This window comes from Myxine glutinosa, chromosome 1 (assembly GCF_964187855.1).
Source record: "Myxine glutinosa chromosome 1, kmMyxGlut1.1, whole genome shotgun sequence".
Taxonomy (NCBI): domain Eukaryota; kingdom Metazoa; phylum Chordata; class Myxini; order Myxiniformes; family Myxinidae; genus Myxine; species Myxine glutinosa.
Window position 1 is genome coordinate 341,772,715 of NC_136261.1, and position 20,677 is coordinate 341,793,391.

The 20,677-nt window shown below is 44.9% G+C and overlaps 1 protein-coding gene across 1 annotated transcript in view; it reads right to left on the reverse strand.

Moving 5' to 3' along the window:
- LOC144892617 (uncharacterized) overlaps positions 1-20,677 on the reverse strand; it is a 200,495-nt gene that overhangs the window by 80,471 nt on the left and 99,347 nt on the right. Inside the window, exon 5 of the mRNA XM_078780009.1 lies at positions 7,997-8,075. Within this exon, the coding sequence (XP_078636135.1) occupies positions 7,997-8,075 (79 nt within the window). The remainder of the gene's footprint in view (positions 1-7,996; positions 8,076-20,677) is intronic.

The window sequence follows — 20,677 nt, forward strand, 5'->3', positions numbered from 1 at the left end:
CAAATATCAGCTTCCTAACTCAAAAGGTGCCTCAGTTAATGGTCAGAAGAGAAAGGAAATTTGATTAATCAAATAAGTACTTAATTAATCGCTAATAATTAAATAACTCCTCAATTAATTGATTGTTAAAAAAACAAAAAATAAAGTTTTTTACAAAGGACTTGCTCACTACTGTGCCGAAATTTCAGCTTCCTAGCTCAAAGGATGGCTGAGATATCATCCGGACAAAAAAACAAGAAAACAAACAAGTACAGATACATTCAAAGCACACCGCCCCCTTGCCAAATAATTAAAAACCTGCAGCGCGGCATTGCCGGGGCACCTCTGGCGCCCGGCAATACCGCAGTGCAGCTCATAGAGGCTGCTTTGGGAGGAAGAGGTGTACGCTAATTAATTGATTAATTGCATAATTAAAATCAATAAAAGATTATCACAAATTATTTTCTTAATCAATTGGCTAATAGCATAACTAAACCACTCGTGCTTCATCCGAAGATGTATCTTTTAGAAATTTAATAAAATAAGTCACGAATAAAAAATTAAATAATTAATTGATTCACCAATAAATAATTAATCGATTAAATGATTAATCAATACATCAAAAATATCCTTGATAGCCACATCAATTGGTCACTGTCATGTCCAAATATTAGCTTCCCCGCTCAAAAGGTGCCTGAGATATTGGCCAAAGGAGAAAGAAAATAAATAAATGATTAATAATGAAAATAAATAAATAATAATCATTAAAAAATTAAATTATCAATCAATTCGGTCACAGAACATACAGACTTGGCATTTAATATGGAATATATATTTTTTCTTGACTTGGGTTTACTTTCTGAACTCGGTATATCAATCTGTTGAGTTTCTTTTACGCTTCGGTGATTTCTTTGTTAAAAGAACCATGTCACTGATTGTCTGTCGCAGCAAGAAGTCAATAACAGGATTATATCATAGGTGGCGTGACAAAATGTACGGACAGGTACATTTGACGATTGGCTTCACAATCGGGTATATAAGGGTTGTTGCGTTCTGTGTTCGTGGAAAACAACTGCTGCACATCTACAAAAGTTATTGCCGCTTCCCCTGGAGATGGTCCGTCAACTCGACAATGATGTTTGTCATTCAGTGGTGGCTTTATGAAATTCCGGCATGAAACAGCGTGCTATTGCTCGGCAGTATGGCATCAATCAAGGTCAGGTGTCAAAGATCCTGAAACGAAATGCTCAGAGGGGTGTCCCTACTCCAATACCGAGGTCAGGACGTCCACGCAGAACCACAAGGAGGGATGATCGCCAGCTGCACTGGTTAGTCTGCAATGGCCGTACCAATTCAGCTAATCGGCTTAGGGCTGAGTGTCAGCAACTGACAAATGTGCCTGTATCCAGAAGGCTAGTCAACCAACGACTGGTTCAAGCAGGCTATCGTGCCAGGCGTCCCCTGAGAAAGCCACGTCTGACCAGACAACACCGCCAGCGCCGATTGCAGTAGGCCAGAGAACACCGTCAATGGCAGCTAGGACATTGGAATCACGTGATCTTCAGTGACAAGTCTAGATTTCTGGTCTATCGTCAATATGGCCACGTCCGAGTGCGCAGACAAGTGCATGAAGCCTACAACGAAGATTGTATAGTGCCAAGAGTCCAAGCTGGAGGTGGTGGGGTGACCGTTTGGGCTGCTTTTCATGCAGGGGGCAAAACTGACCTGGTTGTTCTGAATGGAAACCTGAACCAGTTCAAGCACAGGGCCATTCTGGAAGAAACATTGCTTCCATTTGTTCGTGCAGCCTTTCGAGGAAACTTTGTCTTCCAAGATGACAATGCACGGCCTCATCATGCTCGCATGATCCAACACTTTCTTGCTGACCGTAGTGTGGAGCATATGGAGTGACCTGCCATGTCCCCGAATCCGATAGAGAACTTGTGGGCAGAATTAACTCGTCAAATCGACAACTTGGACCAGCAGCCTGCCTCTGTGCGTGAATTGCAGCAGACTATTGTCACTGCATGGCAAGCGATTCCTGTCCAAACCTTGGCAAATCTCGTGAACAGCATGCCTCAACGTGTACGTGCTCTCCTGAATGCTCATGGGGGTTACACGAAGGACTGAACTGTAATTTTACTGTCCGTAATCCCAGTCGTAATTTAACTTTTGCTGTTGTTAAAAAAAATTTTTGGCTAATGTGCAAAATAAAGAGATACTTCTGGAAAACGCACAGAAGTTTAACACAGTACTGTCCGTGAATTGAGTTTGATATCAGTTTACATCACTTTCAAGGATCAATTTATTTGCTTAGAAATGTCAAATGTGGTTTTTGTTTCTTTTAAAGTTCACATTAACAAAATGTCGAATAATTTCAACATAATTCCAATGAACTTTTGGTTCTGTCATCTTGAAAAGTAAGTTCACCCCCACAAAAAAAATATTCCATATTAAATGCCAAATCTGTATAAACCACCACCATTTCATCAGAATCTGTAACTGGGGGGAAAAAATTTTTTTTAGTAATTAATCGAATAATTAAATAATTAATCGATTCATTGATTAATTGATTAATCAATAAATCAAAAATATCCTTGATAGCCACATCACTTGGTCACTCATGTTCAAATATTAGCTTCTGAGCTCAAAAGGTGCCTGAGCTCAAAAGGTGCCTGAGATATTGGCCAAATGAGAAAGAAGATAAATAAATGATTAATAATGAAAATAAATAAATAATAATCATAAAAAAATTAAATTATTAATCAATTCGGTCAGAGAACACATAAACCACCACCATTTCATCAGAACTCTGTGTTTACCTCTAAATCTTGTGTCCCAAACCCATCCCTCTCTGTACCCACCGTACCCAGTCGTACCCAACTGCTCCTGGACTCTGTGTCCTTTCCTCCTGACAAGGTGGAAAAGTTTCTGTCAACCCTCGACTCTGATTCTGCAACTGGACCTGACGGCATCAGCCCACGGGTCCTAAAATCGTGTTCTTCCGCTCTTTCACTCCCTCTCTCTCTGTTCTCTTCACCCTCTCTTTTGCTCAAGGTCATCTTCCATCTGCTTGGAAATCTGCCAACATCACCGCTTTGCACAAAAAAGGTGCAAAAACAGATCCCAGCAACGACAGACCAATGAGCCTTCTCCCAATTATCAGCAGTCATGAAATCCATCATTGCTTCAGATATGAAATCTTTCCTCTTCTCCAATGGCTTGATCTCTGATCATCAATTTGGTTTCAGACCTGGACACTCCACTCTGGACATGCTGCTTCGGCTTTCTCAACAATGGATGGAGCTCCTCAATGCCAAACAGGAAATTAGAGCAGTCTCCCTTGACATATCACGTGCCTTCGATACGGTCCGGCACCCCGCTCTGCTCACCAAACTCTCCTCTTTTGGTATCCATGGAAATCTCCACGCATGGCTGGCGGACCTCCTCTCTAGTCGTAGTGAACGTGTGGCCCTGAATGGGTTTCTCTCATCTCCTCTTCCTGTTCAGGCTGGAGTTCCCCAAGGCAGTGTTCTGGGCCCTGTGCTTTTTCTGGTCTTCATCAATGATCTCTCCGACTCTCTTGAAAATCCTCTCTATCTCTTTGCTGATGACTCTACTCTCTGTCGCTCCATTCTTCATCCTCAGTTCGGCAGTCTGCAGCCTCCTCACTCTCTGCAGACCTTGACAAAATCACAGACTGGGCAAACAAGTAGAACATGTCTTTCAATCCTGACAAATCTCACACTCTTACGATGTCTCTCCGAAAAGACCGACTGGACAACCCTCCCATCCACTTTCTGAATAATCCTCTCCAAGAAGTTCTGTCACTCAAGCTTTTGGGTCTCACTATCTGCCATGATCTTTCCTGGGAAAACCACATTTCAAATCTGGCCTCCAAAGCCAGTCGCCGACTGGGCATCCTCCGTCGTGCGAAGTCCTTCCTTGGCACACCTGAGCTCCTCACCACATACAAGGCTTTCATCCGCAGCTCAATGGAATACTGCTCTCCCCTCTGGGCTGGTGCTCCTGCCTCACACCTAGCTCGCCTTCACGCTGTTGAAACCAAAGCATTCAGAATCATTGGAATCTCCCGCGATGAAGCTAACTCCAAGGGCCTCTCACTCACTCACCGCAGGCAGGTTGGTGGTCTTTCCGTATTCTACCGACTGCTCTCTGGCCTTGCCCCCCCCCCCCCCCAGCTCTCTCTGGGCTCTGTCCCGCAAATATTCCTACAGGTCGCACAAGATCTGCCTGCAACCCTCTTATGGTTAAACTGCCAAAATCAAGACTCTCTGCTCACCTTCACTCCTTCATTCCTCTTTTCTCCCGCCTCTGGAACAAACTCCCTCACTCTCTTCAATCCCACTCCACCCTCCAAGTCTGTAAAAAAGCTGTTCACCACCATCTCTTATCTTCCCCCATCCAAAACCTTGATCTTTTCTACCCCCGGTAATTCACCCCAGAGTCCTTGCAGTGTTCATATGTTTTATTCCTCTCCCACCTCCCCCCAAGTCCTCCCGATGTCCCTGCTCTCAAATGTTGTGTTTGTGTCCTTCCCCATCTTCCCCCTCTCTTTTGTGTCCTTCCCCCTCTCTCCCCATCTTGTCTGCCGCTCCCCTTGTTTTTTGTGTTTTGTGTGTCGGTTTGTCTTTTTGTGTGATTAATGTTAGCTCTTTCACGAGCCTCGATCTTGTATACAAAAAAAAAAAAAAAAAAAAAAAAAAGGCTGGCTGAGATATCGCCCGGACAAACAAACAAGAAAGATGAAAACAAACAAACAACCAGAGTGAAAACTGAGTACTCTCTTTCAGCGCGCGTCACTGCCGAGCCCCCTTCGGTGCCCAGCAATGACGATTTGCAATGCCTGGAGATGGCATAGGAAAGGAGTGGTGTACAATTTGATTCAATAAATAAGTACTTCATTAATCGCTAATAATTAAATAACTCCTCAATTAAATGATTAATCAAAAAACAAAAAATACCGTTTTTGAGAAAGGACTTGCTCACTATTGTGCCGAAATTTCAGCTTCCTTGCTCAAAGGATGGCTGAGATATCGCCCGGACAAACAAACAAGAAAGAAAGAAAGAAAGAAATAAAGAAAGAAAGCAAGAAAGCAAGAAAACTAACAAACAACGAGAGTGAAAACTGAGTACTCCCTTTCAGCGTGCGTCACTGCCGAGCCCCCTTTGGTGCCCAGCAATGACGATTTGCAATGCCTGGAGATGGCATCGGAAAGGTGCGGTGTACAACAAACAAGTACAGATACATTCAAAGTACACCGCCCCTATGCCAAATAATGATATATCCTACAGCGCGGCATTGCCGGCGCGCCTCCGGCGCCCGGCAATACAGCAATGCAGCTCTTAGAGACTGTATTTGGAGAGAGAGGTGCACAATAATTGATTGTTTAATTGCATAATTAAAATCAATAAAAGATTATCACAAAATATTTTCTTAATCAATTGGCTAATAAGAAATTGGCTAAACACATAACTAAACCACTAGTGCTTCATCCAAAGATGTATCTTTTAGAAATTTAATTCAATAAATCATGAATAAAAAATTTAATAATTAAATGATTAATCAATAAATCAAAAATATCCTTGACAAGTACACATACATTCAAAGTACACCGCCCCCATGCCAAATAATTAAATATGCTGCAGCGCGGCATTGCCGGGGTGCCTCCGGCACCCGGCAATACCGCAGTGCAGCTCATTGAGGCTGCATTGGGAGGGAGAGGTGTACACTAATTGATTGATTAATTGTATAATTAAAATCAATAAAAGATTATCACAAAATATTTTCATAATCAATTGGCTAATCGCATAACTAAACCACTAGTGCTTCATCCGAAGATGTATCTTTTAGAAATTTAATTAAATAAGTCATTTATAATTAAATAATTCATTGATTACTCAATAAATAATTAATCGATTAATCAATAAATAATTAATAGATGAAATGATTAATCAATAAATCAAAAATATCCTTGATAGCCACATCACTTGGTCACTGTCATGTCCAAATATTAGCTTCCCAGCTCAAAAGGTGCCTGAGATATTGGCCAAATGAGAAAGAAAATAAATAAATGATTAATAATGAAAATAAATAAATAATAATAATAAAAAAATTAAATTATTAATCAATTTGGTCACAGAACACATAAACTACCACTATTTCATCAGAATCTGTAACTTAAAAAAAAAAAATTTTTTTGTCATTAATCGAATAATTAAATAATTAATCGATTAATTGATTAATTGATGAATCAATAAATCAAAAATATCCTTGATAGCCACATCACTTGGTCACTCATGTCCAAATATTAGCTTCCGAGCTCAAAAGGTGCCTGAGATATTGGCCAAATGAGAGAAAATAAATAAATGATTAATAATGAAAATAAATAAATAATAATCATAAAAAAATTAAATTATTAATCAATTCGGTCAGAGAACACATAAACCACCACCATTTCATCAGAATCTGCAACTTTAAAAAAAAAAAATTCAGTCATTAATCGAATAATTAAATAATTTGTGCAGGGTCGATTGGAAAAGGCGCTTTGGTGACATCATTGGGAAAGCATTGCCGGAGCGGCGCATTGCAGAGGACTTGGGGAAGTGGTGCATTGTACCGAGCTATACCGGGAGTGCGTATAAGGCGCCGGTACAACTATTACGTATGCCAGTATAATCGCCAGCTTACCGATCACCCCCCCCCCCCCCCTAGTATAATTGTCCGATCCGCGCCACCGACATGGGGCGATCTTGCCTGCCGTCTACCATCACCATCTGCTTTGTGGTACGAGTCGGGGACCGGAGCGAGCTGTGGACGCCATCGGTGGACCCTTAACCCGACCATCTACAACCCCGTGTGAGTGAGTCTGAGTGTGAACGGGCCCGTGTCCAGGGATAAGTATAAGACTGTTGTAAGGCTGCCCTGTGTATCTGCTTCTTCCTCTTCACTGTATATTTCTGCTTCTTCTTCCTCTTCTTTGTACAAAGTGTATAATAAATTACCTGTTCTTCCTGTTTTCCTCTTAATTCGACCGTCTTAGTGATTTCTTCCATTGGGTAAGCGTGGCACGATTAGGAACCGCTCCAATCGGGTTCATTCCCGTTAACGGCCTGAATCGCGGCTCGCTATCGCTCGGCGTGTCCACTAACGCCGTGGTTCGGATGGGGTTATTTCCTTGCTTCACGGTAATAAGTTAGTTAGTACTTAGGTAATAAGAATTCGGCTTACAACCCTATTTAACACCGACCGGAAGGAACGTGATAGCCCCGGATCGCGTTAGCTAGTAAAAAGACAAGGAGATTAATCCCCCCTTGATAAGGGGGAGGCCGACGTTTTGAGATCCGCAACAATATATATATATATATATATATATATATATATATATATATATATATATATATATATATATATATATATATATATATATATATATACATACACAAAATGCACAGGTAGGAAAAAAACAAAATCAAGTATTAAACTCAAACAAAATGGTGAGAGATATTAGGTGTACTGGAAAATAATGTCATTTTTTAAGCTGTGTATTCTCTTTGAAAAACGACATTACTTTCCGGAACACCTAATATATAAAAACTGATTCTGAATGAAAAAAAGAGATCTAGAATAATGAAATACATTATATGCAACAAACATATCAGGATATATGAAAAATATCACAATTATTAAAGCATTATAATGTTGCATTATGAATATGATGAATTGCAATAAAATTATGAGGACAAAACAAGCCAGGTATATATGAGTATATAAAATACAAACGTGGATCAATTAAAATATTCCGCAAATATTCACATGAGGTCAAGAGGGATAAAGCACATGAAGATCGGAAATAATGTGAAACAACATGAGGTGTTTATGACCACCCTGTTTTAAAATGACTGCAGACATGGGCACAAACAGTGAGAATTTAACAGAAATATTATCAGTTTCTTAGATCCAAAGTATTGAACTTCAACCAAAAACTTTTATTACCTGCACAAAGGATTTTGGCCAACGAGCAAAGAACATAAAGCACGGCACTGACGAGCACTGCTTGGGATGTCAGTCAGATCTATTTTTCAAAGACAAACAGGCACACATTTGTTATGTATGTGTACAACGTATGTAATGTACACTATGCATGTACACAACGGATTGTTACATGGATTTTATCTGTACCATACACTGCTGTATATCATTGCTTTTTACTACTTCACTATAACATCAACAATATCAACATTACCTGTGAAGAAAATCCAAATTCAACTGCCACCTTACAGGCAAGCAGTATAACAGCTTCTGTACATCAGTTTATTGAAATACTACACACAAAATGATCTGAAAGAATTTTTTTTTTTTTTAATATGAGAATAAGCTATTTCAAAATTTTATAGATTTTATAATATTGGCCCAAAAGTTGTGACCTGATTTCTCACCAATGATAAAATAATCAAGGCAAAAGGTGACAATGAAAAAAGGGTGAGCAAAAATATTTAGCAACAGATGGTCACGACAGGTGTGTGTTAGTGGATGAAAACATGTGACTTGATGAGATTGTAGAAAGGCAGTGACAATACAGTGGCCTAATTTTGGGGATGCTCGAATGTGGCATCAGAGGTTGGCGTTTTAAATCTGTCCAGGTGGCAGCAATATTTAGGACATGGAGCAGAAGCTTCTGAACTCAAAGAATGACCATGATACTATCTAATATCAGTAAAACCCAGCTGGCTCATTGACCTCCAGGTAATCTTCCTGCCCTGCCAAATCTGGTCAACACGTGGTGGCACTATACACTTTGCGGTTGATGTTTATTCCTCAAAAGCAAATTGGGATGTCTGCAGTGCCGTCCACACCCATCACCTACTTCTTGTCCTGCAGGAAAAAGTGTACAAACTAAAGATCCTACAGTGCCCTTCACAAAAGGTAGGCGAGCTATTGTCGGTGAAGCATCAGTGTGTTTTCCCTCCCTCGAATGGATGTTAAACCTAAACTGGATGTCTCATCTGCCAGTATGAGTTGGTCGACATTAAAGATCCTACAGTGTCCTTCGCAAAGTGTAGTTAAGCTATCACCAGCATTGGTTGATCAACATTATATATCCCACAGTGTCCTTCGCAAAGTGTAGGCGAGCTATTGCCAGCCTGGCCAAATTCCTAGTCTAATCCACAAATGCACTGAATCAGTGGTACAGCATCAGTGGTACACACACACATATATATATATATATATATATATATATATATATATATATATATATATATATATATATATATATATCTATATTATAATAGCCGTAGATGATTCTGTCTGTCTGTCTGTCTATCTGTTGGGTGTCTGTCCGGGGTGTGGCTTACTCGGTTTGCAGAGTAGCTCCACCCATTCTGGGAGTGGCTATAAACAAATATCCACCATTTTATTAACTCGCATAGCTTTGAGTCCTGTTTTGTAGGCCCGTGGTGTCTTGCTCTCCCCCAGTTTTATTTCAAATCAAATTCGATAAATCATTTCATTTTTCACAGTCGCTAACATAGTTTTAGACTCGGTTGAAAAAAAACGGGAAGAAAATCCGATGAAAGTTGCCGTTTATAGAACGAAATGAATTCTCAAAGGCCTGTAACTTCAAGGCCATTGAGTCTCTCTCACGCCTTTATCTCCAATCTAACTCACCATATGATTTCATTTTTATCGATGGTTTTACTTTTAGACTCGGTGTCAGCAATAATTGAGAACAATCCACACACGCGGGAAAATGCAGAGATATATTTTTTAAAATCGCGTCATGGTGTATCATACACCGCCCAACATGACACCGCCGGCAATGTGTCGATATATATTAAAAATTCGCTTTTGCTTTTCCGTTATGATATATTACTATTTCGTTTGATGATAGTCGTCACAAAAACGTCAACAATGATGCCGACATATATTTCTTCGTTTTTATTTCATTCAACATATTAGCCGGAAGTAAAATATGTTTCAGGAAATTACCGAGAGATATTTCTTCGTTTTTTTTATTAGTTATGTGCGCATACACTTTAAATAGGTTTATTTGAAATCTTTAATTTTCCACAAACATTCCACACACGCGGGAAAATGCAGAGATATATTTTTTAAAATCGCGTCATGGTGTATCATACACCGCCCAACATGACACCGACGGCAATGTGTCGATATCTATTTTAAATTCGATATATCATTTCATTTTTCACAGTCGCTAACATAGTTTTAGACTCGGTTGAAAAAAAACGAGAAGAAAATCCGATGAAAGTTGCCGTTTATAGAACGAAATGAATTCTCAAATGCCTGTAACTTCAAGGCCATTGAGTCTCTCTCACGCCTTTATCTCCAATCTAACTCACCATATGATTTCATTTTTATCGATGGTTTTAGAGTCGGTGTCAGCAATAATTGAGAACATTCCACACACGCGGGAAAATGCAGATATATTTTTTAAAATCGCGTCATGGTGTATCATACACCGCCTAACATGACACCGACGGCAACGTGTCGATACATATTAAAAATTCGATATATCATTTCATTTTTCACAGTCGCTAACATAGTTTTCGACTCGGTTGAAAAAAAACGGGAAGGAAATCCAATGAAAGTTGCCGTTTATAGAACGAAATGAATTCTCAAACGCCTGTAACTTCAACTTCAAGGCCATTGAGTCTCTCTCACGCCTTTATCTCCAATCTAACTCACCATATGATTTCATTTTTATCGATGGTTTTGGACTCGGTGTCAGCAATAATTGAGAACATTCCACACACGCGGGAAAATGCAGAGATATATTTTTAAAAATCGCGTCATGGTGTATCATACACCGCCCAACATGACACCGACGGCAACGTGTCGATATATATTAAAAATTCGCTTTTGCTTTTCCGTTAAGATATATTACTTTTTCGTTTGATGACAGTCGTCACAAAAACGTCAACAATGATGCCGACATATATTTCTTCGTTTTTATTTAATTCAACATTATTAGCCGGAAGTAAAATATGTTTCAGGAAATTACCGAGAGATATTTCTTCGTTTTTTAAAATTAGTTATGTGCGAATACACTTTAAATAGGTTTATTTGAAATCTTTAATTTTCCACAATATAATTTACTTGCCATTTATCATTTGATGATTACGAGACAAATTCCTCTTGAGGATCGTGACAATTCATGCGCTGCGTGGAAACTTCTATTTCCAAAATGAATGAGACGATCGATGAAGAACGCAGACTTGAACAGGATGCAGCAAGAAAACGAATGAGACGGGCGAACGAGTCCATCGACGAACGTCAATGCAAACTTGCGGGGTCACCCGTGGGAATCCCACGGGCATGGATGTGTGTGACATTTCGACATATTGAGTTAGATGCTGCACATTCATTTTTACAAAATGGTTACTGGCAAGTCATCAGATCCAGAAATGGTGTAAAAACCACCGTTTAGAGGCCATTTTTCCCCGCAAAGCGGGGGTTGGCCTTTTCGGGGACCGTGGTAGTTGTTGTTTTTTTTGTCCCCTTTTTGAAGCAATGTTTTACGGCCGGATGCCCTTCCTGACGCCAACCCTTTTTGCCGCCTTCAACGACAAACAGGGAATTACCAGTGAACTGGTACTCAATTAGCCGACCTCGGAAGGATGACAGGCTGAGTCAACCCCCCTGGCATTAATTCGGCGATCGACCGAGATTCGAACCCAGGATCCTAAGCCGGCACCCTAGCCGCTAGCCCAACACCAGAAATGGTGTCATGAACACAATTTATTTACGCACAAGCACAAAAGCAAGACGGGCCGATTTCCGATTCCGACGGGCCGACGGGCGAGACGGGCCGATTTCCGATTCCGACGGGCCGATTTGGAGCAAGAAAAAGAACGAGACGGGAGAAAAAGGAGAGAAACGAGATGGGGAAAGCCGATTGGAGAGGCGAGTGAGGCGCGATTGGAGAGGAGTGTGAGGCGCGATTGGAGAGGAGTGTGAGGCACGATTGGAGAGGAGTGTGAGGCGTGATTGGAGAGGAGTGTGAGGCACGATTGGAGAGGAGTGATTGGAGGGGAGTGTGAGGCACGATTGGAGAGGAGTGTGAGGCACGATTGGAGAGGAGTGTGAGGCGCGATTGGAGAGGAGTGTGAGGCGCGATTGGAGAGGAGTGTGAGGCGCGATTGGAGAGGCGTGTGAAGGATTGGAGAGGAGAGGAGTGTGAGGGATTGGAGAGGTGAGGGATTGGAAAGGAGAGGGATGTGAGGGTTTGGAGAGGAGAGGAGTGCTAGGTGGAGAGAGGAGAGTGTCAGGTGGAGACAGGAGAGTGTCAGGTGGAGACAGGAGAGTGTCAGGTGGAGAGGAGTGAGGGGTCACATATTATGTGAAATAACTAAATTCACACCATTTCTGGATCTGATGACTTGCCAGTAACCATTTTGTAAAAATGAATGTGCAGCATATAACTCAATATGTCGAAATGTCACACACATCCATGCCCGTGGGATTCCCACGGGTGACCCCGCTAGTATATATATATATGTATATTGTTGCGGATATGAGGATTGTATGTTTTTGATTGTGTGTATTGTATTGGAAATTGCTGTGTAACATTGTTGATTATGGCCACTCCTGCCTCCAGAGTTGTGTAAAGGTAAAAAGGGCGTCCCGGTAGTTAATTCCATGAAACACCACATTGAAGGACACGATAAAACCCTTGTTCAGTAGCTTATATCTTTATTATGTGTTTTAGAGTAAGGCCTTGTCTTCCAGTAACATGACACTCCATTGCACCAAGTAAAAGAGATAGATTCCCTTCATTCCCATTCCCAAAAACCTCCATTTCCCCTTTCGTAATGGCCAAGCCTCAATTTGGCAATTACATCCCCTCCAAAGCCGCCATTGGCCACGAGGCAGGGTCGGGGAAGAAAGGCGTGCCCGCCCGTCGTCATCAAGGGCGGAGCCAGAGGGTCGCACGACCAACCATGGCAGAGGTGAGCACACCGAGGGGCGTGTCCTGAAGGCCGGCGGCTTAATCGCCGGAGGCGTGATAAAGGCGCGCGCAAGGGTCGTCAAGAGAGAGTTGCAAAAAGGTCAGAGCAGAGCTGAGTGTGTGGTTTTTGGTCAGAGCTGGGTTGGTCGTCAGTGGTGGTCAGTGGTTGCGTAGAGTGGAGGGGTTGCGTTGAGTTGTCGGTGGTGAGGAAGAGTTGGACTAAGACAGAGTCCTGGAGTTAGTGAGAGAGGGAGAGAGAACCCGTCATGCCAGACCCCCCCCACCAGCAGCGTTGGCTTGGCTCCACCAAGCAGCTCCGACCCGTTACCCCGCGCACACGACAGGATCGGTGGCATCGGCGGCCGTCGAGGTCAAGCCCGACGTCCCGTGCGGGATCAAACTCCAGCCAGCTCCGTGCCTTCCTCCAGCCACCCACCTCCAGCCATTCCTGCCTGCAAGTTCCCCATTTGCGTACGTGAGTTTGTTTTGTTTGTTCTGTCCTGGGTAGGTAATTAAGTCTGTATAAGCTAGTATTTTCCCTGTGTCTCTAAAAGCTTCTGTATATTATTTTATTATCTTTCCTTCTCCTTGGTTATTTTGAGCCTGTAAATAGTAAATAAATTTAGTAGTATTTTCAACCTTTTCTTCACATCCGTCGTCTTTGTCTTTTCCCTGATTGAATAGCTGTGGCGCGATACGGCCAATGTCTGGGTGAATCGGGTGAGTCGGGAAAAAACTGTTAGGTCGCGGTGCCTTCGCTCGGCAAACAACATCCTTAACCGCGGACCGTAACAATTGGTGTCTGGGAGTGAGATTCGAGGCCCGAACCAAATTTTTTAAAATACCTAGGAAAAAATTTGGTCAAAATTTGGAGCTGCTGGAAATTTGTGTTGTTTTAAAGCAAAACCCGAATTTTGAAATCGCGCCATGGCTTGTCAAGGCGACGGGATGTCGGTGGGAGAGATAGACGGGGTAGAATCGACCCAGGACCTTGGGGAAATGTATATGGAGGAGGTGGTTGAGGAGGTATCAGGCGCACAAAATGGCGTCCTCGCGCACGTGGGTGTAGCGGCACCAAATTTTGCCGCGCCCGCGACCGTAGCAGCGCCACCGGTGGATTTGAACCTTTTTATGATACAAATGAAGGCCCTTATGGAGAAGAATAGTGAACAAATGGGGAACCGGATGGATGCTCAGAGTGAGCGATTGGAAGCCAAAATGGGTGAGCAAATAAGGGACGAAGCGAGGGCTCAGAGTGAGCAATTGGGGGTAATGAGGGACGAAGCGAGGGCTCAGAGTGAGCAATTGGGGGTAATGAGGGACGAAGCGAGGGGCACCGGTGAGGGATTAGAAAAAAAATTTGGGAAGTTAGACAATAAATTTGAGGGGTTAGACAACGGGATAAAAGAGGTAAAGAAGGGGTTAATGGGGTTAGAAAATAGGATGGAAGACAAATTGCGGGAGATAGGGGAGCAATCCGCCCGAGAAATTAAACAAATGGGAGAGCAGATAGAGGAGGTGAAAATCGGGGTAGAAACCAAACTGGATGCCCAGAGGGATTAATTGGGACAGATGAGGACGGCATCTACAAAGGAGAGGGAGGAGATGAGAGAGGAGATCTCGGGGGTACGCGAGGAGGTAAAGCGAGGTGAAAAGCGTATGGAGAAAGAGGTGAGGAATAATACGGCTAGGTTACAAGGGGGCATAGAGGACCTGACGGAGGAGGTGGAACAGCTGACAGAGGGACAGACGGAGTTAGTGGAGCAGGTTCAAAGGAACACTGCGGTACTAGGAGGGTTAAAGGCGACACAAAAATAAATCAAAAATGACTTGATAGCGACACAGAGGCAATGTCAGATGGTACGTGAGGGACTGACAACGAGGTTGGAAGAGGTGACAGAAGTAATGGAGACAAAGGACCGAGAGGTGAGGACGCACATAGAGACGGTCAAAATAGCCTTAGAGGACGAACTTGAGGAGACGCACCGGTAAATAAAAGAGGTGAAGCAAAAATTAGAGGAAGTGGAAGAAGAGGTGAGTGAAATTAAGAAGAGACGGACAGAAACTAAGAGAGAAATACAGGAGGAGGTGATGGAATATGTACAAGGTCGGTGCTCAAATCGTGATGTTGTGCTCACTAACCAAATAAAGAGTTTGCAGGTGGCGAAGGAGGTGCGGAGAAGAGGTGCCAAGGTGAGTGGCGATATACGTGGAAATGTACATGATGTGAGGGGAGCTTCAGTCGGCTTGGGGGTTGATTTGGATCCGGGTGTTCGTGAGAGGCCGTTGGTGAAGTGTGCGACAGGTACGGTGTGTGAAGGAGGAGGTGTGCGAGAATGTCCGACTCTGGGGTGTGTGAGAAAAAAGTGCGCGCCAAGGAGTGAGTGTGCTGTCGAGAGTGAGTCGGTCGTAGCGCGTGTGCGAGGGAGCACATGGAAGCGCGTAGTGAGGAGTGTTACGGAGGAAGTAACGGGAGAGTGTGTGCAAGAGGATGCGCGAAAAAGGTGTGTAACGGACGGGTGCATGGGGAAAGAGTGCGCTGTCAAGAGTGAGGGAGAATGCACGCCTGTGGTGAGTGTTACAGAGGATGTAACGAGAGAGTGTACACCTGTGGTGAGTGTTACAGAGGATGTAACGGGAGAGTGTGCGCAAGAGGGTGCACGAGAAAGGTGTGTAACGGACAGGTGCATGAGGAAAGAGTGTGCTGTCGAGACTAAGGGTGAGTGCGCTGTCAAGAGTGGTGGTGAAAGTAGTGAGAGTGACACGGAGCGTGAGTTGGTTGTGACAGGTGAGAGAGGATGTACACCTGGAATGGAAGGATGCACACCTGGAAGGGTAGAGCGTGTGTGGGAATGCACACTGGAAATGGTAGTGAGGCACGTGGTTGGGTGTGCGAGTGAGAGCACACCTGTGATTGTCACGGAGGAGGTGACCGAGAAGGGGGCGCGAAGAGGTGTGTTGGTGAGGTGTGCGAACGACGAGTGTGTGCCAAGGTGTTCGGTGGTCAGGTGTGTGACCAAGTCTGTGAGCGCAAGAACGAATGCAATGACGAAGTATGCGGGGTGTACGGGCGGCGTTGGAGCATCGAGCTCAGTGAGGGTGAAAGGGGTAGCGTATGCGTGTAAGCATGCAGGTGAGGCATCGACGGTAACCGGGTTAGCGGTTAGAACAACATTTAGCCGAATCGGGCCCTCGGTGCGCGTCGGGCAGCTTCGCGTGCCGCGAGGACCAGCGGGGATCCGAACCATGGCGGGTTCAGAAGGACCGCCGTACGTGATCCACGCTGGGCCGCGTTTGGAACGGCTGCGTCCGTGCTCCGCTAGGCGGAACGGGCAGCCCGATAGGAAGGGTCGTCATGGCGACCCGTTTTTGTTGAGGCGTTCCGGCAGGTCGACATCGGGCCATGGGATGGCTCCGTGCCGAGGTGGTGCGTGGGATCTCGGCCCGGGTAAGCGTCCTTCCCTGCACCGAGTGTCGGACGCATCCAGCCGCTGGCACCAAAGAACCCGCATTCATTGCTCGGCTATACGAAGCCGAGCTTTAGAATTGAATTGGCGCACCGAGAGGATCTAGTAAGTAGACGGGTGATGAGGATAGTGGTCTGGACCCGAAATTAGAAAAACAAAATTTGATGATTGGCAAAGGATTGGCAGAGTGATGATTGGTAATGGTACAGTGATTGGCAGTAATGATTGGCAGATGATGGGTAGTGATTGGCAAATTTTTGATTTGTTGAAATTTGATGTGCAAAATTGGTAGTAGGAGATGCCCCATGTGATGGGATGGCCAATCCACCATCCCTCACATCGGGGGGCAAAGGAGCACTAGATTTATGGGGTTTATGGCAGTGTAAGCTCGCCGAGGGAGGGTTTGGATAATGTGTAGAGACCTAGAAGATGACCTTAGGTGACGTTAAGATTAGGTAGTGACAATGACACCTGTAGTGGGGACGCAGAGAGGGTAGTGTGGATGATAATGACGTGGTATGTGTTTAGTTTAAAGGGAAGATGGGGAGCACTAAGTTAGCAGGGCACCAGGTAGATTAGATGATGCCGTGTGTATGGTGAACAGGTGTGATTGCACAGGTGTGCAACTGAACAGGTGTATGGAGCAGTGTTTGAGTGAGTAATGGTGATGTGTGTTGTGTTGACCAACTGGTCCAGGAAGAAGAGGAGGGTGCAGGTGGCACCAGGTGTGAGTGCACAGGTGTGCAACAACAGGTATGAGGAACAGGTGTATGGAATAAATGGTAGTGTGGAGTATATGGACTATTGGAATTGATGGTCGTGGAGTGAGTATGGTGGAAACTATGGAGTGGAGTGGATGGTGCGAAGGTGTGAATGGGGGAAGGATGGACCCCCATCACGAATACCCGGGGCGGGTAGTGTAAGTGTTAGGTAGAGGGTATAGGTAAATTGTGGTTGGATATTGGCATCTGTGGTGCGGGTGGAAGAATGATGTTTGGATGGGGGCATTAGTGTTGTGGAAATGGCTGGGCGTGTAGCCTGTTAGTGTGTGTAGTTGGTTTGGGCACTACACCACTGTGAGGATGTCGGCCAGGTGAGGCCGCAGGTGGGCTCTGGGAGCCGGTAGTTGTGGATGGGGCCCGAGGATCCGGAGGACGGACCCGGGTAGCCCAGTGCCAGAGGGCACCAAGGGGTGACAGAGCCAGGAGGGGCCTTCCCCAGTTAGTTAGGTTAGGGTGAGGAGATAGGTAAGCTCGGGTGGCAACTACAGTGGTGGAGGTGTGCAGGTGGGTAGACCTGCTGGGAGAGCTACACGTCTCAGCCCAGAAATTGTGCAAGGGCACCGGGAGATGAATCGGGGGAGTGAGACCCGAAATTGAGAAGCACCACAGTTTGGTCAATGGGAATTGGTTTTTGGAACCCATAGTGTAAGTTGGCCAATGGATTGGCAGGGAAAGACCCCGGGTAGTGTGAAGCGTGTTAATGTCATTTAGAAAGTAGTTAGGATGAAAATCTCCTTGCACCATCTGCATCCAATCACCTGAGGTGACAGGTACTCCGCACCATGCCAGGTGGTTTTTATTATTTTTATTGATGCAAATGTTGGAAGGTGAGACGCATCATGACGTGGGTGTGACATTGTGCTTGATGTTCCATCTCTTCCTCCTTATGAGGATTGATGATGAATTTTGTGATGGCAAATTTTGGTTAGAGGGATTGTGGTGACGAATTTGGTGTAGACGAAATATGGGGAAGACGTGACGATAGCGACGGATTGGTAAATGTGTATATTTTTGTAGATATGGGGTAAGGGCAAGGGTAGTGTAGGTGACAGGGGGGGGTGACGTACGGTAGGGATGAGTTTTCTCACTTCGCTCTCCGTACGCAGTTCGCCTTGCATTGCCTTTGTTGATGTGTACCCTTGTGACCTTACCCCTCACTCATCTGTCTTCCCCCCTTTTGTCTCCCACATGACCTGTGCGCCATTGGGCGCCGAGGGGAGCGTGCGTGAGTCCGCCATTGTGCGCCCGGAACTCCCAGAACCAGCTGTCTGCATCGATGCACCACATTATGGACCACATGTCTGTGGCCGAGCACCACTTATGGACCCCATGGGTTGGGGCATGGCCCCTCTGCTGGAACCGGCCATGAAGGCCCGAAATCTTGCTGGCGGAACTTGGCCACAGGGCACCGATGCCCCACAGGTGAACCACACTAGTCGGCCCTGTGGGCCATAAATAAAATAAATAAAAATGGACACGTTGGGTGCATTTCATTTTCAGTTCAAATAGGCCGCCAGTAAGAAAATGAAGGAAAAGACAACAACTGGAAGAAATAATAATAGCCAGCAGAGGGAGCCGAAGAGCAAGAGACCACCTGCAGGGTTAGGGGTTGTCGATTTATTTTATTCATTGAACAGTGATGACTGTGCACCGATTGGTGCTTGAGGGTGTGTTGGTGCATTATGGGTGCTTTCATGGTGCATTGATGCAGAGCAGACTGTCTCCCCCCCCCCCCCCCCCAGAAAGAACAATCACAGGTCCTGGGTTGCGTAATGTAAATAAAAGTAGCGTCAATTGTAAATAATGCTCCCCGCCGTCAGTGTGTAGTTTGAAGACCATTCCGCAATTCGGTTAACTGTGGGCGTGAGTCTGTTAGGCAGGGTGCAATGGAGCAGCGGGACACATTTATCTATGTTTTAAAACTGTCGCACTCAGGGTCAGGTTAAAAATAGAGGGAACTACATCTACGTGTCACACTAAATAAAAGTTGTAGGCCCGGGCCGTGCCTAAGAGGAGGAGGGTGCAGTGTTGCGGATATGAGGATGGTATTTTTTTGATTGTGTAACATTGTTGATTATGGCCCCTCCTGCCTCCGGAGTTGTGTAAAGGTAAAAAGGGCGTCCCGGTAGTTAATTCCATGAAACACCACATTGAAGAAAAACCACCTTTAGAGGCCATTTTTCCCCCGCAAGCGGGGGTTGGCCTTTTTCGGGAACTGTGGTTGTTGTTGTTTTTCGGTCCCCTTTTTGAAGCAATGTTTTACGGCCGGATGCCCTTCCTGACGCCAACCCTTTTTGCCACCTTTAACGACAAGCAGGGAATTACCAGTGAACTGGTACTCAATTTGCCGACCTCGGAAGGATGACAGGCTGAGTCAACCCCCCTGGCGTTAATTCAGCGATTGACCGGGATTCGAACCCAGGATCCTAGGATCCTAAGCCGGCACCCTAGCCGCTAGCCCAACACCAGGGACTCCACATTGAAGTGGACATTGAAACATTGAAACACCACACATTGAAACACCACATTGAAGGACACGATAAAACCCTTGTTCAGTGGCTTATATCTTATTATGTGTTTTAGAGTAAGGCCTTGTCTTCCATTAGAATGACACTCCATTGCACCAGGTGAAAGAGATAGATTCCCTTCATTCCCATTCCCAAAAACCTCCATTTCCCCCTTTCGTCATTGCCAAGCCTCGATTGCCAATTACATCCCCTCCAAAGCCGCCATTGACCACGAGGCAGGGTTGGGGAAGAAAGGCGGGTCCCCACCTCGTCAGAGAGGGGAGGAGTGAGTCAGCCCCACTCAACCAACCACGAACAAGGGGTTGGACTTGGAGAGAAAGATCAAGGAGGTTCGCGAAGGTTGAGGGGCGGGGCCTATATAACCCGCTGTGGGACGTTCCCCACCAGATCGCAGATGAGCTGAGAAAAGGAGAGGAGCTTTTACACGAGAGTCGCAAACAGGGTCCAAGAGAGAGCTGGGTTGTGAAGTCCAAGAGAGTTGAGAGTTGCACCGTTGTTGCGTGCGAGATACGAAAAGCCTTTGACAAAGAGCCGCTTCAACCAGCCCCGTTTCAACCAGCCGAGTGACCCTGCCGGTGTGCGCTGTAAAGCAGAATACAAGGAGCTGCCGGCTCCCCGCTTCGCGCCCGGAGTGGACCCGCTCGCTGTGCCCTGTGCTCCCACCTGCTCATCCCTCCAAACGATTCCTACCCTTCCATCCATTTGCGTACGTGAGTTTGTTTTGTTCGTGCTGTCCTGGGTAGGTAATTAAGTCCGTATAAGCTAGTAATTTTCACTGTGTCACCTGTGTTTTCATGTCACCTGTAAATAATCGTGACTGCTCTTTTTGCCTATGTGTGTGTAAATAATAAACCCCGTTACTCTTCTGTACGTCTTCTTCTTCTTCCTCTTTGCATTCGTCGTCTTAGTCTTTTCCACATTGAATATCT